This window comes from Staurois parvus, unplaced genomic scaffold, assembly GCF_062004578.1.
Source record: "Staurois parvus isolate SC_StPar_1 unplaced genomic scaffold, SC_StPar_1.0 ptg000544l, whole genome shotgun sequence".
Classification (NCBI taxonomy): Eukaryota; Metazoa; Chordata; class Amphibia; order Anura; family Ranidae; genus Staurois; species Staurois parvus.
The window spans coordinates 2,015,439-2,029,100 of record NW_028318340.1 but is presented as its reverse complement, the minus strand read 5'-3'; the positions used below and the strand labels follow the sequence as shown (position 1 = coordinate 2,029,100).

The following is a 13,662-nucleotide window of genomic DNA, read 5'->3' as shown; positions in this document are numbered from 1 at the left end:
GATTTCAAGCGTGGTACCATGATAGGTTGTCACCTGAGCAATAAGTCCATCCATGAATTTTCCTTGCTACTAAATATTCCACGGTCAGCTGTTAGTGGTATTATAACAAAGTGGAAGCAACTGGGAACAACAGCAACTCACCAGGGTCAGAGCATGTTGAAGTGCGCAGAAGTCGCCAACTGTCTGCAGAGTCCATAGGTTAAGACCTCCAAACTTCTTGTGGCCTTCAGATTAGCACAACAACAGTGCAAAGAGAGCTTCATGGAATGGGTTTCCATGGCCGAGCAGCTGCATCCAAGCCTTACATCACCAAGTGCAATGCAAAGCGTAGCATGCAGTGGTGTAAAAGATGTCGCCACTGGACTCTAGAACAGTGGAGACATGTTATCTGGAGTGATGAATCACACTTTTCTTTCTGGCAATCCCATGGACGTGTGTGGGTTTGGCGGCTGCCAGGAGAACGGTACTTGCCTGACTGCATTGTGCCAAGTGTAAAGTTTGGTGGAGGGAGGATTATGGTGTGGAGTTGTTTTCAGGGGTTGGGCTTGGCCCTTTAGTTCCAGTGAAGGGAACTCTTAAGGCGTCAGCATACCAAGACATTTTTGACAATTTTATGCTCCAAACTTTGTTTGAAGAGTTTGGGGATGGCCCCTTCCTGTTCCAACATGACTGTGCACCAGCACACAAAGCAAGGTCCATAAAGACATGGATGAGCGAGTTTTGGGTGGAGGAACTTGACTGGCCTGCACAGAATCCTGACCTCAACCTCATAGAAGGCCTTTGGGATGAATTAGAGTGGAGACTGAGAGCCAGGTCTTCTTGTCCGACATCAGTGCCTGACCTCACAAATGCGCTTCTGGAAGAATGGTCAAACATACCCATTGACACACTCCAAAACTTTGTGGACAGCCTTTCCAGAAGAGTTGAAGCTGTTATAGCTGCAAAGGGTGGGCCAAATCAATATTGATGCATCCAAGGCTTAAGTAGAAGTGACTCTTTTCAATTATTATTGCTTTGCTGCAATCAACCTAGTTCTGGCACTTGGCCATCTCTAAGACCAGTATTATTGTTTGCTTCTGCCTGCTGATGGGCAGTTTTCCTAGCATTCGAGAAAGGAAATCCAATAATGCTGGATTTTGTATATTTATGTTCCCCATGGCCAGCCACATGGATGTCAGTTGTTGGAAGTGGTGCAAGCTTTGAGAGGACATAAATATTTGGGTGTGACCTTGTGAAGCTCTCTACCCCTCTCCCAATCCCAGGATCTTGTGGGAAAATGGGGGTGTATCTTGGATGTCTTGTCCTTCTAAGCATACTGACTAGGGAGGACCATAAACCCCATTGAATAACTTTGGGATGAATTAGAGCGAAGATTGTGAGCCAGGCCTTCTCGTCCAAAGCTTCTAGAAGAATGGTCAAACTTTCCCATAGGCACACTCCTAAACCTTTTGGACAGTATTCGTAGAAGAGTTGAAGCTGTTATAGCTGCAAAGGGTGGGGCAATGTCCCAATACTTTTGGCAATATAGTGTATGTGCAGAAGAGAGAAATACATCAAAGAGCCCTAGTGCCTGCACTTTTCTGCATAGAGAACACTTCCACAAACTCCCTGGTAATAAAGAGAAGCACATGTCTAAATTCATCTCATAGACCACTAATGATTTGTGGTTGCAAATGTACAGGTACAAGACAGGTGGGGTCCAACAGAAAAATATATACAGTATATATATATATACATACACCTGGAGGACTCATTTTCCAAAAGAAGATGTTGACTGCATGATGCTTCAATGTGCTGTGCATCATTAACAGCAAACACTATATACAGTACTGTTAATCATGTCAAAATAATTTCTAGAGAAGCAATGGATTAGTCAATGCTATAAATGTCTTTTTATTGAAAAAAAAAAATCAAAAATGGATCAAAACCTCACACATCACTTTTTCTGTTCATTGGGTAATTGGGTAGGAGTGTGAAAGAAAGTCATTAAATAATACAATGTTCTGTCCACATCCTGCTTTACAGTAAAAGTGAGTGCAGTGAGCAGTGCATTAATTTTTAACTTCACAGCTTCTATTGCTCTGCAGAGAAAACAGAATGCTGAGAATAATATTGGTATGGGCAGCAGCCAGGCTAATGTTATCGATGAACCCATAATGAAAAATTCTTTGCATCAGTAATTTACCAGAATGAGGGTCCCAATCTGTTTCACGCTGAATGAAATTTGCTATAAGTTATGAGTTTCACAAAAATTAGGTTTTGTGAGAAACTTTTTGTAGGGAGAAAAAGTAGACTAGGTCCTTTTTATTGCCCTCTAGACCATTCTAGTCCTTTATTGGATCTGAATATATCTCCATAAAAGGGAGCAGAAGAAATACAAAAATGTTTGCTAACAGAATGTCAGTTTTTTGTTTTTGCTGTTACCATTGGTGTTTTTGATTCAGGCATGCAAATGGCTGGTATTGTAAAAAAAACAAGAGATAAATGTTATTTCTCTGCTTTTATAGTGGAACTAAACTGTATATGAGCACCACAAACTGAAAATGCTATTTACTTCATTTTTACTCGTAGAATGTGTAGCAGGGCACATTGGTGGAGGATGCTGTGGAAGAATGGCAGCCGGTGGTGGATGGTGTAAAGGAAAACCGATACTGAGCAGTACTTTTAGGAGTGGAAGCAAACTCTGTGTGGAGGAATATGAGACAGGAAGGCGCTTCTAAGTGCAGTATTCCAATGTCAACTTTAATAAAAGCAGTTAAAAACACTTACTGTGTAGCAGTATAAAACAGGCTCTTAGTAATCCATCATTTGCGGGGCTCTGTACCAGCCAGCAGCTGCAAGGGGAGCTTGAGATGGGATGTCAAAGATGGCCGCCGCTCTTCCCGGACCACTGGAGCGCACGCTGGAACGCACGCTGTCCACAAACCAGAAGTGACATGAGCATGGAGCAGTGACGCGTTTCGGAGCATGTACAGAGCTCCTTTTTCAAGACCGAAGTTCTTCTGAAAGCCGGGCTTGTGTGTGCTCGGGTGGGGGGCGGCTCGGGTGGGCTCGGCTGTGTTTGGGCGGGGGACATTCTTGTGTGTGCTCGGGTGGGGGGTGGCTTGGCTGTGTTTGGGTGCAGGGCGGCTCACCACATCGCTGCCCTGTGTTGTCACTGTCACTGCTAGTGGAGGCGGAGAAAGCACATCCGCGGTCCTAACAACCAATCAGGTGCTTGCCCCGCCCACAGGCCATGACATTCAGAGGAGTAGGAGGGCAGCAAGGACAGGACTTCTTCCAGCTCATGTAGCTGCCTGGAGGAATGAATGGAATAAACCCTGAGGTAAGGGGGGTGGGCGGATTCTGATGTAAGGGTAGGGGGAACTTTGGGACCAAATTAAAGAGAATGGGCTCTAGGGACCCTGATGTAAGGTGGGGGACTCTGAAGACCATGATGTATAGGGGGACCCTGATGTATTGGGGGGACTTTTGGAACCCTGATGTAAGGGAAGAGGGGAACTCTGAGGATCCTTATTTAAGGAGGGGGATCTGGGTCTCTGTGGGAGCCTGATCTATGGTGAGGGTCTATAGGTGGGGGGACTCTGGAGACCATGATGTAAAGGTAGACCCTGATGTATTGGAGGGGACCCTTGGGACCCTGATCTAAGTGGTAGGGACTATGGGGACCCGGATTTAAGGAGGGGGGCTTTGGGGGACCATGCTGTAAAGGGAGGGCCTATGGGGACCCTGATGTAAGGTGGGGGATTCTGGAGACCATGATGTAAAGAAATGACCCTGATGTATTGGGGGGGACTTTTGGGATCTTAATGTAAGGAGGGAGGACTATAGGAAACCTAATTTAAGGAGGGGGCTCTGGGGGACCCTGAAATAAGGGGATGGGCTTTGGGGACCCTGATGCACATAAGGTGGGGGGACTCTGGTGACCATGATTTGAAGGGGATCCTGATTTATTGGGGGGGGGACTTTTTGGACCCTAAAGTTGAGGGGGGACTCCGGGGACCCTGATTTAAGGAGGGAGAACTTGGACAGCCTGATGCAAGGGGAGGGGTTGTGGGGACCCTCTCCTGTACCCTGTCTGCAATTTCTGACCATCTCCTGTATCCTGTCTGCAGTCTCTGACCGTCTCCTGGGGAGGAGTTCTAATAGGAATAGGTGAAGCCTAAAGTGGAAGGGGTGGGGTTTACATATGAAAGGGTGGGTCCTAAACAGGAAGGGGCGGGGACATTTAGATTGGGGGCACGGCTTTAGTCCTGCCTAGGACAGCACAAAACCAAAATACACCACTGGGCAACGGTCCTTCTCCCCATAGCACTATAATATATCCAAGAGCGCTTGGGACTTACTGCACTTGGCTTAGTGTTTCTCACATAAAAAAATGATTAAATTGCATTAAATTAAACCTGCTTGGAGATGTATCGAAAGCCAAACTTCTGGCTTTGTGGATTTTATCAATAAAAACTTCTTGTTCTTATACATCTCCAAGAAGGTTTAATTTAATGCAATATAATTATATTTTATGGAGGACAAGCTCATGTGAGAAACACTAAGCCAAGTACAGTAAGTCCTAAGTGCTTTTGGATATATTTTGTCTATGACTTCTACCCATCTCTCCAGGTTGTTATGCCCTCAGCAGCTACGGAAAATTACTTGGTCTTTTGGAGGCCTGAAATATTGATTCATTATTACAGAATTTAGCGCAGATTCAATGGTTTAATGGTTATACCTTTTCCTCAAATAAACTTCCTGTGGACTGTTCCTAAACCCTGACCTGTGGCTGTTGTTCTGTTCACCAATTAGAACATGCATCACCCATGGCACATCTTTCACACATAGAGAAACAACACTGCTTAATTGGCTTCTTTTAGGAGATATTTTTAAAAAATGAAAAGTTAGTCCCCCTGCAGGTTTAAGTCATAATGTAATAGTATGCACTGCATATTAGCACATTTTGACAGACTTACCTGAGAACAAAGCCTTTCAGCGCTCAGCACATCCCTCTTCTCCCAGTTTTCATTTCAGCTTCTCTATCTTCAGCCGCTTGAATGGATGGGCTGTGGTGACATCAATCCTGTGCATATTCATGGGAGTCATATCACCACGACACACAGAGCAGCCCATAAATGTAAGGTGAGCTGCGCATGCATGGCTTAGATTAATATATCACTGACCGTCAGGGGGGACATTTATCAGATAAGTCTATGCGCGTGTTTGTTTGTTTTTTGGGATGTTGGGGTAGAGAGCAAAATTGCATGGGGGGGGGGGGGGGCGTCAAAAAAATGTCCAATCAGTATTAAAGACAGCCCTGCTTCAGATGAATAGGTTAAAACTACCTTGGCTCCATTTACCAGGGGGAGCTCAAGAGACTCAATGGTGAGCAACAATGAATCATGGGACATGTACTGCAGGGGAGGATTCATGCTATAGGAGTAGAGATGTAAAATGTCTGGAAATTTTGAAACCAAAATGCATTTATCTGTTTTTTTCTGGAAAAAATGGAAATTTTTGGAAAAAAAAAAGTTCAGTATTGAGTAGTTTTTCAAATTGAAAGTCATTTTGTTACACTGAAATTGCAGGTTTACTTTCAGCAGAAATTGCACTGTGGAGATGTTTCCAAACTCTAGATATTGATCTCACCATTTTACTGAGAGGAGGAAAAGAAAAACAATTTACTGACCAGACTATAGGTAAACATTATGCTATGATGATGGAGAACAATATTAGGAATTATTTAAAGGTTATAAACATAAACTAATCTATCAGAAAATGTTATCCTCTTACTTGTCAATTAAAGCCCCAAAGGAGGAAAGAAACTATCATCTACACTGTAAAATCCAATAGCTTTCCCAACTTAGATATATTTGTTAATTTTACTCATATATCAAAAATATGCCTTCTTACTAGTGTTTATTAAGTTAGAGTTAATTGCAAGGTAATGAAACCATTTTACTTATTTTTTTGAGTGAAACCAACTTAAAATAATCAAGTTGCAACAAAGGACGCAGTGGCAATACTACACCAGTAGGAGGCAGCAATGCATTAACTGTCCTTAAAGCCCAACTCTGGGCAAAAAGAAAAATTCCTATGCAGAGGAGCTTTGCTTGCACTGCAAGGGTTAACTGTTTTTGCAGGGGAGAAAAAAAGCTTAAACTCAGCTGATCCTCCGATACTGCAAATGGCACTCCCCCACGATCCAACAGTGGACTATTCCTGAAATCCTCATGTCCTGCAGGTCTATGGGCTTGCTGACATCAGGACCAGTTCACTACTCAAGAATGCTAGATCATGGGGGGTGGAGTTGAATGAGCTGCAGGGATCAGTTTTGTACAGGGAGAATTGAAAGATCAGGTAAGTATATCTCCTTTCTCTCACCACTAGACAAAAATGGGAGGTTAACCCTTGCAGTCCCACTGCAAGGTAATATTTGTTTTGCCTGGAGTTGGGCTTTAAGTGATTGTAAAGTCTAAACAATTTTTCCTGCATTAAGGTGATACATGTTTAGGTAATATTATTGCCCCCTCACTCCCCTTATTACACTTGATCCAGCGCTATGTCTCTCTGTATAGCGGCTTTCTCTTCAGTCTTCCAGGTCTAACAGGCTTTGCTGAGGCAGCTGCTCCTGCTGTCATCAATCAAAGCCAGTGAAGAGAGATTGAGGTATTAGGTGGAGCCAGAGTCTGTCAATTGACACAGACAGCGGCTCAGGATTGCGCCTGCAGGTGTACCACCATAGGAAGCACACATAGAACATGAGGAGCCATGAGCGCCAAAATAGGGCAACTGGGGGAATTGCACAGAGCAGAAAAGTATAAACCTTTGTTATTTTTTTAAATTGTGTTTACAATCACTTTAGTCCAGTGTTTCAGTATTGCTGCAAATGTATTAAAAATGCCCTAGCAGGCAGCCAGTTACAGTACATTTTCTCCTGCTGGCTCTTTTTTTCACAGTGCTGCCTTTCTGGTTCTTTTCGGTCCTTTAAGGAGGAGAAAGGGTTAGGCCTCTTGCACATGGGAGTGATAAACACCTTGTGTTATACTGATCTCTAATCAGATGTATTGATGTCTATGACACAATGCACACTACTGACTAAACATTAATAAAGCAGCACCGAGTAAAGTGTGCAAGAAAAAAATACAAAGTACACTTAGTTTGTGTCTATACTCTGTACATAATCATTTACATGCACACAGGAATAAAAGTGTATATCCATACACAGCCTCAGAGCTTGAATCATTATTTGTCCTATCTCCAGACACCTACATTTTACTCCTCCCTACTTCCAATAGGACATGGGCTTATTAGTGACAGACAGTTGTCTGCACCAATGAGAAGCAGAGGTCCCAGCTAAGCTACAACAGTATGCAGGCAGAAGGCACGTGGACATCAGACTGGAAGGATGTCCAGGAGAAAGAAGAGCTGCTGAAGAGGGTGTGAGAGGCATGGAGTGAGTACAGTGGGAAATATGGGCAATTGGACTTGAAGGATGGACAGATCTGAGATGTAGAGGAGGTGCCTGAGCAGTGTGAGCTGCAGAGAGGAAGCGCGTGGGAAAGTCCATGTGCTGTAATATGCCACTCCTCCTTGGTGTTCAGTGTCTGCTTCTCCTGAGAGCTGTGTGGGATCAGGAAGGTGGGGGCTGAGGGCTGTGTGTGATCAGGCAGGTGGGGGCTGAGGGCTGTGTGTGATCAGGAAGGTGGGGGCCGAGGTCTGTGTGTGATCAGGAAGGTGGGGGCTGAGGGCTGTGTGTGATCAGGCAGGTGGGGGCTGAGGGCTGTGTGTGATCAGGAAGGTGGGGGCTGAGGGCTGTGTGTGATCAGGAAGGAGGGGGGCTGAGGGCTGTGTGTGATCAGGAAGATGGGGGCTGAGGGCTGTGTGTGAGCAGGAAGGTGGGGGCTGTGTGAGTTGGAGAGAGGGAAGAGTGGGGGAAAAGCTGAGTTCTGTGACTGCCATCCCTCTTGGGATTTAGTATCATCTCTGGAGGTGTGTGTGTTGCACTGTGATCTGGAGAGAGGAAGTTTATGGGAAAAGCTAAGTTCTGTTCAATGTGTGCTTCCATATCTGTGTCCCTCTGCAGTCGGGGGGGGGGGCAATGTGCAGTAATCTCAGTGTGTGTTTTTTCTCTCTCTCATGCCCCAGTTTGGTATTAGATTTTTTTCCTCTCCTTTTTACTGCTATCACCAAGAGTAGAAGAATCTAAAACAGGAATAAAGGCAAAATGTTAGAATTGGAGACATAATTTCTGGTGATCCTGGTGGCTACCATGGATTTCCCTTCACTTTCAGTGTTGGCTATGAAACAGAAATTAACCTGTTTCAGACCGCCCCCTCGCACATATACGGCAACAGGCTGGCACGTGCAGGCTAAATCCCGTAAATGTACGTCGAGGGTGCAGGCGGGCAGGGGAGGTGCCCACGCGCTCCCCCAGCGCCGCTGTCTCCTCACACAGAGGGAGACAGCTCAGGTATCCGGCAGGCTCGATTGCCACCAGCTACCCGACAATCTTCACTATGAGAGGAGAACGGCGAGCCGCCTATGTAAACAAGGCAGCTCGTGGTTCTTTCGGTAAGAAGCGGAATGATCCCCGCCTTCCTGTCATCGGGAGACAGATCACTCTGCTCCATTGGACAGCCCAGCTCCCCTCACAATTAGAACATGCCCAGGGATCTCACTAGTGTTAGCCCCTTCCCTCCCAGTGACACCAATACAGAAAAAGTGCTTTTTTTTTTAGCACTGATCTCTGTATTGGTGTCACTGGTTCCCAAAATGGTTCACAAGTGTGCGATGTGTCCACCCCAATGTCACAGTACTGCTAAAAATTGCTGATCGCCACTATTACTAGTAAAAATCAAATAAATTATAAAAACCATAAATCTTTCCCGTAGTCTCTAGACACTATAACTTTTGCGCAAACCGATTGATATATGTCTATTGGGATTTTTTTTTTACTAAAAACATGTAGCAGAATACATATCGGCCAAAATTGATGAAGAAAATTTACTATTTTTTTTATTGGCTATGTATTATAGCAGAAAGTAAAAAATTTTTTTTTTTCAAAATTGTCGCTGTTTTTGTTTATAGTGCAAAAAGTAAAAACCGCACAGGTGATCAAATACGACCAAAAGAAAGCTCTATTTGTGGGAAAAAAGGACATTGATTCTGTTTGGGTACCGTGTCACACGACTGTGCAATTGTCAGTTAAAGTAACGCAGTGCCGTATCGCAAAAAATGGCCTGGTCAAGAAGGGGGCAAATCCTTCTGGGGCTAAAGTGGTTAATAGGAAATCTCTTGAGTTGGACAGGGATGACAGAAAACTAATGGGTTTTAATAACTGCTCTTACTTTATCAAAAAATGTTTTGCCTTCAGATTTTCTCACATTGCTAATTATATATTGTACTTAATTGTAACTTAAATACTGAAATTTGCACTTACAACGGTAATTCTTAAAATGGCAGTAAAAACTTGGCTGTCAGTAAATTGTGGGTGTCTTATCAGTAAATTTATTTTGGTAGGTTAGCAACACTATAGATGGAGTGTGGACACTGATCATCTGGGGCCTGGGGGGTGCAGATGCTGACTACCAGCAAGGAGGATGGGGGTGTGGCCACCAACTAGCAAGGGGAGGGGTGCATGCGGCCATGGACTGGCAAGAAAAGGACGCAGCCAACAAGCAGCCACTGATTGCCAGGGGCCTGGCGTCTGACCACCAGGAGCACATTGTGCTCTACAATCACTCTGCTCTATGAATGCTTGTATGGTGGGAATCTTCAAACCTATTGTGGGGGGGGGGGGGCGCTGGATGAAAAGACACTTGACCACAAAGGACAAGGGGCACAGACACAGCTTTTATTACAGTTATTTATGACCATTTTTCCTGTACTCTACTCTTTCAGTCAACAACGATCCATTCCACAGAGGAAGATTTTACTTTGTGTAATGGTAATCCTTGATCCATAATTACCGACTGGACAGTCTTTGCCATTGTGAGTATTTGCTGCGGTATACAAACACTGACCACATGGGGGAGTGGATGCAGATACTGCCCACCATGAAGGGGGGTGCTACAGGGCACAAAAGCCTATGTTCAGGATGGAGGCAGTAAATATAAACTCTGCATTACAAACCACTGAACTCTGGATGTTGCCTTAAACCATTGAACTTATCCTAACCACTTAACTTAAAATTGAATGTTTCATTTAATATTTTATTGTAGTATTTTTTTTTCAATGTTTGCTGTAGTTTCCTATGCTTATAAAGAATGCACATACGGTATCAAAAACTGTGTCTGCCTGTAATCTACTAACCACTAGGCTGTAAGGGGGAACTTATTTTTAAGTAAGGAATTTTGTCCTTTTCAGAAGAATTGCTCACAGCAACTGCCTGAGATCTCTTCCTTGAACAGACTCTTTGTCAAAGTGGGCTTCAGTACACTGGAGGTAAGATGCCAATAGCTAGTAATATTTTAATGGATTTTCCTGCAATAGGTCTAACTAGAACTCTGCCTTTCAAACTTCTGAGCACTGGTTCACAAAACTACTGAACTATACATGTAGAATTCAGTAGTTTGTAAGGCAGAGTTCAGTAGTTGGTAAGTAAATTTAGGAGTTAAGCAGTTTTGTGTTGGCTTACAAACCAATGATCTCTGAATGCAGAGTTTAGTAGTTTGTAAGGAAGAAAAGTTTACCTTACAAACCACTGAACTTCACAGGTAAAGGTGAGGGAAAAGCTGGGGGAACCACAGAGAGAGGGAGGACAAGGATCTGCTTGCTGGGGCACTGGAGAATTTGGGAGAAACTTATTCAAATATTAGGGCAAAAGAGATTTTTTTTTTTTGTTATGTTTTTGTGTTGTAGTTGTTTGCAGAGTTCAATAGAATAGCCACCACAAATCTGCAGAATAACGTTTTTGATGCCCTGGATCAATACACACCACGCTTTGTCACAATCTTCAAGTCCAAGAAAGGAAGTGTTGGAGAGACATTGTCCATGTTTGTGCAGCAAATTAATTCAGAGGTGAGTCTACTGCAACCCTCTTTTTGTTTGTTCTCAACTTACAAAACCTTTCATGATTCACTTTGTTGTAATACACAGAAATATGTAAGATACCATAAATGTACAACCTGTAACCTCTACTACTATTCCTTTCGGCCTATGTTGCTACCTGTATTTATTTCAATATTTTAAAGTGGTCTTCAGAAGTTGTGATCCAATGATGTTAAAACATCGAAGCTATGGGTGTAATTTAAATAACTTCAATCAGTAACTTTCCTGAACTGTCAAATAGTGTGATATTTGCTTCATAAACATGTAGGTTTACATTTTATGCAATATTAAACTGAACTTTTGATAATTTACTTCTAGAAACCTGATGTGACAGCAATGCACACCCTTGTGCTCCGAGGCCTCCCTGTTCTACTTGGTGATGACCCCAGTACATTCTACATCACCTGCTTCGTAAGTTATCATAGTTGCACCTTGGCAGTTGTGGGGGGATTTGCTTTGTATTTCTTAGAAATACAGATAAATACTTATTATATCACTAGTACAGTGGTGGGCATGGCAGTTTATAAAATGTAAACCCTTAGTGAGGGAGGGTAAAACAAATGTTAATGCCTGAACACAATTTTGCAACTTAGACGTGTTAGTAGAACTGTATCATTACAACTACTTTGTGTATCCAGATGGAGTATACCCTTTTTTGCGTGTGTATACAGCTATCTAATTTAAAGTGATATTAAAGTCCTTGTGTGTTTTTCTGTTTAAATATAACAAACGTGTTATACTTACCACCTTTTGTGCAGTTGGTTTTGCATAGAGCAGCCCAGACCCTCCTATTCTCGGGTCCCCTGCTAGCACTCCTGGCCCCTCAGTCTTGCTGAGTGCCCCTACAGCCAGCAGCTGTAGGGGGCAATTGTGCCAAGGCTGTGTGTGTCTATTTGAATGCAATGGGAGGTAATGGTGCCCCACTGCTGTCTCAATTAATGAGCACCTGCTGCACACAGAAGGTGCTTTATCCTAATGCATAGAAAGCATTAAAATAAAAACCTGCCTTTAGAACCGCTTAAAAAAATGCTTGAAAGGAAGAAACCTTCCAAAAATAGATTGACCTTGACCCTTACCTTGAAGCTAAAACTAACCATATACAACACAGTGACCAATAATCATGTTTGTTTTTGTATAGCCTTCTGACAGCGATGAGGTCTGGGCACGTTTACCTGTTGGACTGATGACTGTCATTGATGAAAGTATGCCTTCTTCTCCAAATCATCTCTACCTTGACCCAGTGTCTATTGCCATCATAGCCAAGGGAGGTACTGTAATGGAGGATCTCCAGAACCTACCTCAAGCACTTTGCCTCTTCTTTGGACTTGTATATGCTTTACACCTGGAATACCCTAAAGCCATGAAGAAAAACACTTTTAACTTCATTCAAAGAGTGATGCTTGGCATCTGGGAGAACAAACTCCCACCAAAACTGCAAAGTCTAAAGAATCTCCTGTTGTGTTAGAATGTTTGTTTTTTGTTTTGTTTTGTTTTTCTGCATGCCTGTGACCTGTTTTCAGTAGACTAAAGTTACCTGATGTCACAGAGCTCAGAAACCTTAGTGTGCTGTTTTAAAATTTATTGTAATAGATGTTCAAGCTGGCCAACTGCATCAAAATGATCTGTCTTTGGTCCTTGCATACCAAATCACCAAAATAGAAAATATAGGCATACCACAGTGGTTGTACAGAACCAATACAGGCTAACATAATTTCATATATTGCAATTGATGTTGAATTGCCTCAAAGTAATCTATCTGATCATACAACAAACATACCTGAGTGGTTGTATATTACCAATGTGGGCTAAACTCATTTCAGGTATCATACTTGATATTAAAGCTGACCAACTGCTTTAAAGTGATCTGTACTTGCGTGGAATAAACTCATGGATGCAGTTGTCTAGTTTGTATGTCTCTACAGTATAATATATGCAATGAGTTTATTCCATGTAAGTACAAATCACTTTGAGGCAGTTGGTCAGCTTTAATATCAATTGTGATATATGCAATGAGCTATGCCTATATTTTCTATTTTGGTGATTTGGTATGCAAGGACCAGAGACAGATCATTTTGATACAGTTGGCCAGCTTGTACATCTCTATAATATATGCAAAGTGGTCCTTCTTTCACTAGTTCCTAGTCATCCTGTAAAAGGTCCTTTACTTGCAGGCAGAGTTAATTTAGTGGACCTATTGTGAGTAAGGTGTAAAATGGCATGGAGGAAAACTACTATTAAAATGGTTGTAAACTTCAGACATGAAATATGAACAAAGTATATTCCTCTATAGTGTGTACTTGTCTCCATTAAAAGTAATGAGTATAATTTCATTTCTGTTGCTTCATTTCTCCATATCGGCATGAATCACTTCTAACAAGTTTTTTCTTTCCTGACACCAAGAGAAAAAAGGTGACTGGAGGGCCTTCTAGCAGATTGACAGCCTCAGCTCTGTTCCTGTGAAGGAGGTGTCTCATCCCACCAAACAGTTCTTAGAGCTCTCCTCACTTAATTTCTGCAGAGTTTCATTTCAGCTCTCCACCCTCTGTTTTCTGAACTCTCGGACAAGCTTTATAAATACAGCACTTTAAATGGCTGTAGTGAAGACTGCAGATTAACAGGTAT

At 42.8% G+C, this 13,662-nt stretch overlaps 1 protein-coding gene across 2 annotated transcripts in view; it reads left to right on the top strand.

Annotated features, from left to right (window-relative positions):
* LOC149451225 (uncharacterized) overlaps positions 1-13,370 on the top strand; it is a 123,882-nt gene extending 110,512 nt beyond the window's left edge. Inside the window, exons 2-5 of one of the 2 annotated variants that reach the window (XM_089690821.1) lie at positions 10,357-10,434; positions 10,852-11,010; positions 11,359-11,451; positions 12,179-13,370. In XM_089690821.1, coding sequence (XP_089546947.1) covers positions 10,357-10,434; positions 10,852-11,010; positions 11,359-11,451; positions 12,179-12,505 — 657 coding nt within the window. In that variant the 3' untranslated portion in view covers positions 12,506-13,370. The remainder of the gene's footprint in view (positions 1-10,356; positions 10,435-10,851; positions 11,011-11,358; positions 11,452-12,178) is intronic. The other variant, XM_089690822.1, reaches the window with a different exon arrangement.
* Positions 13,371-13,662: the final 292 nt, after the last annotated feature.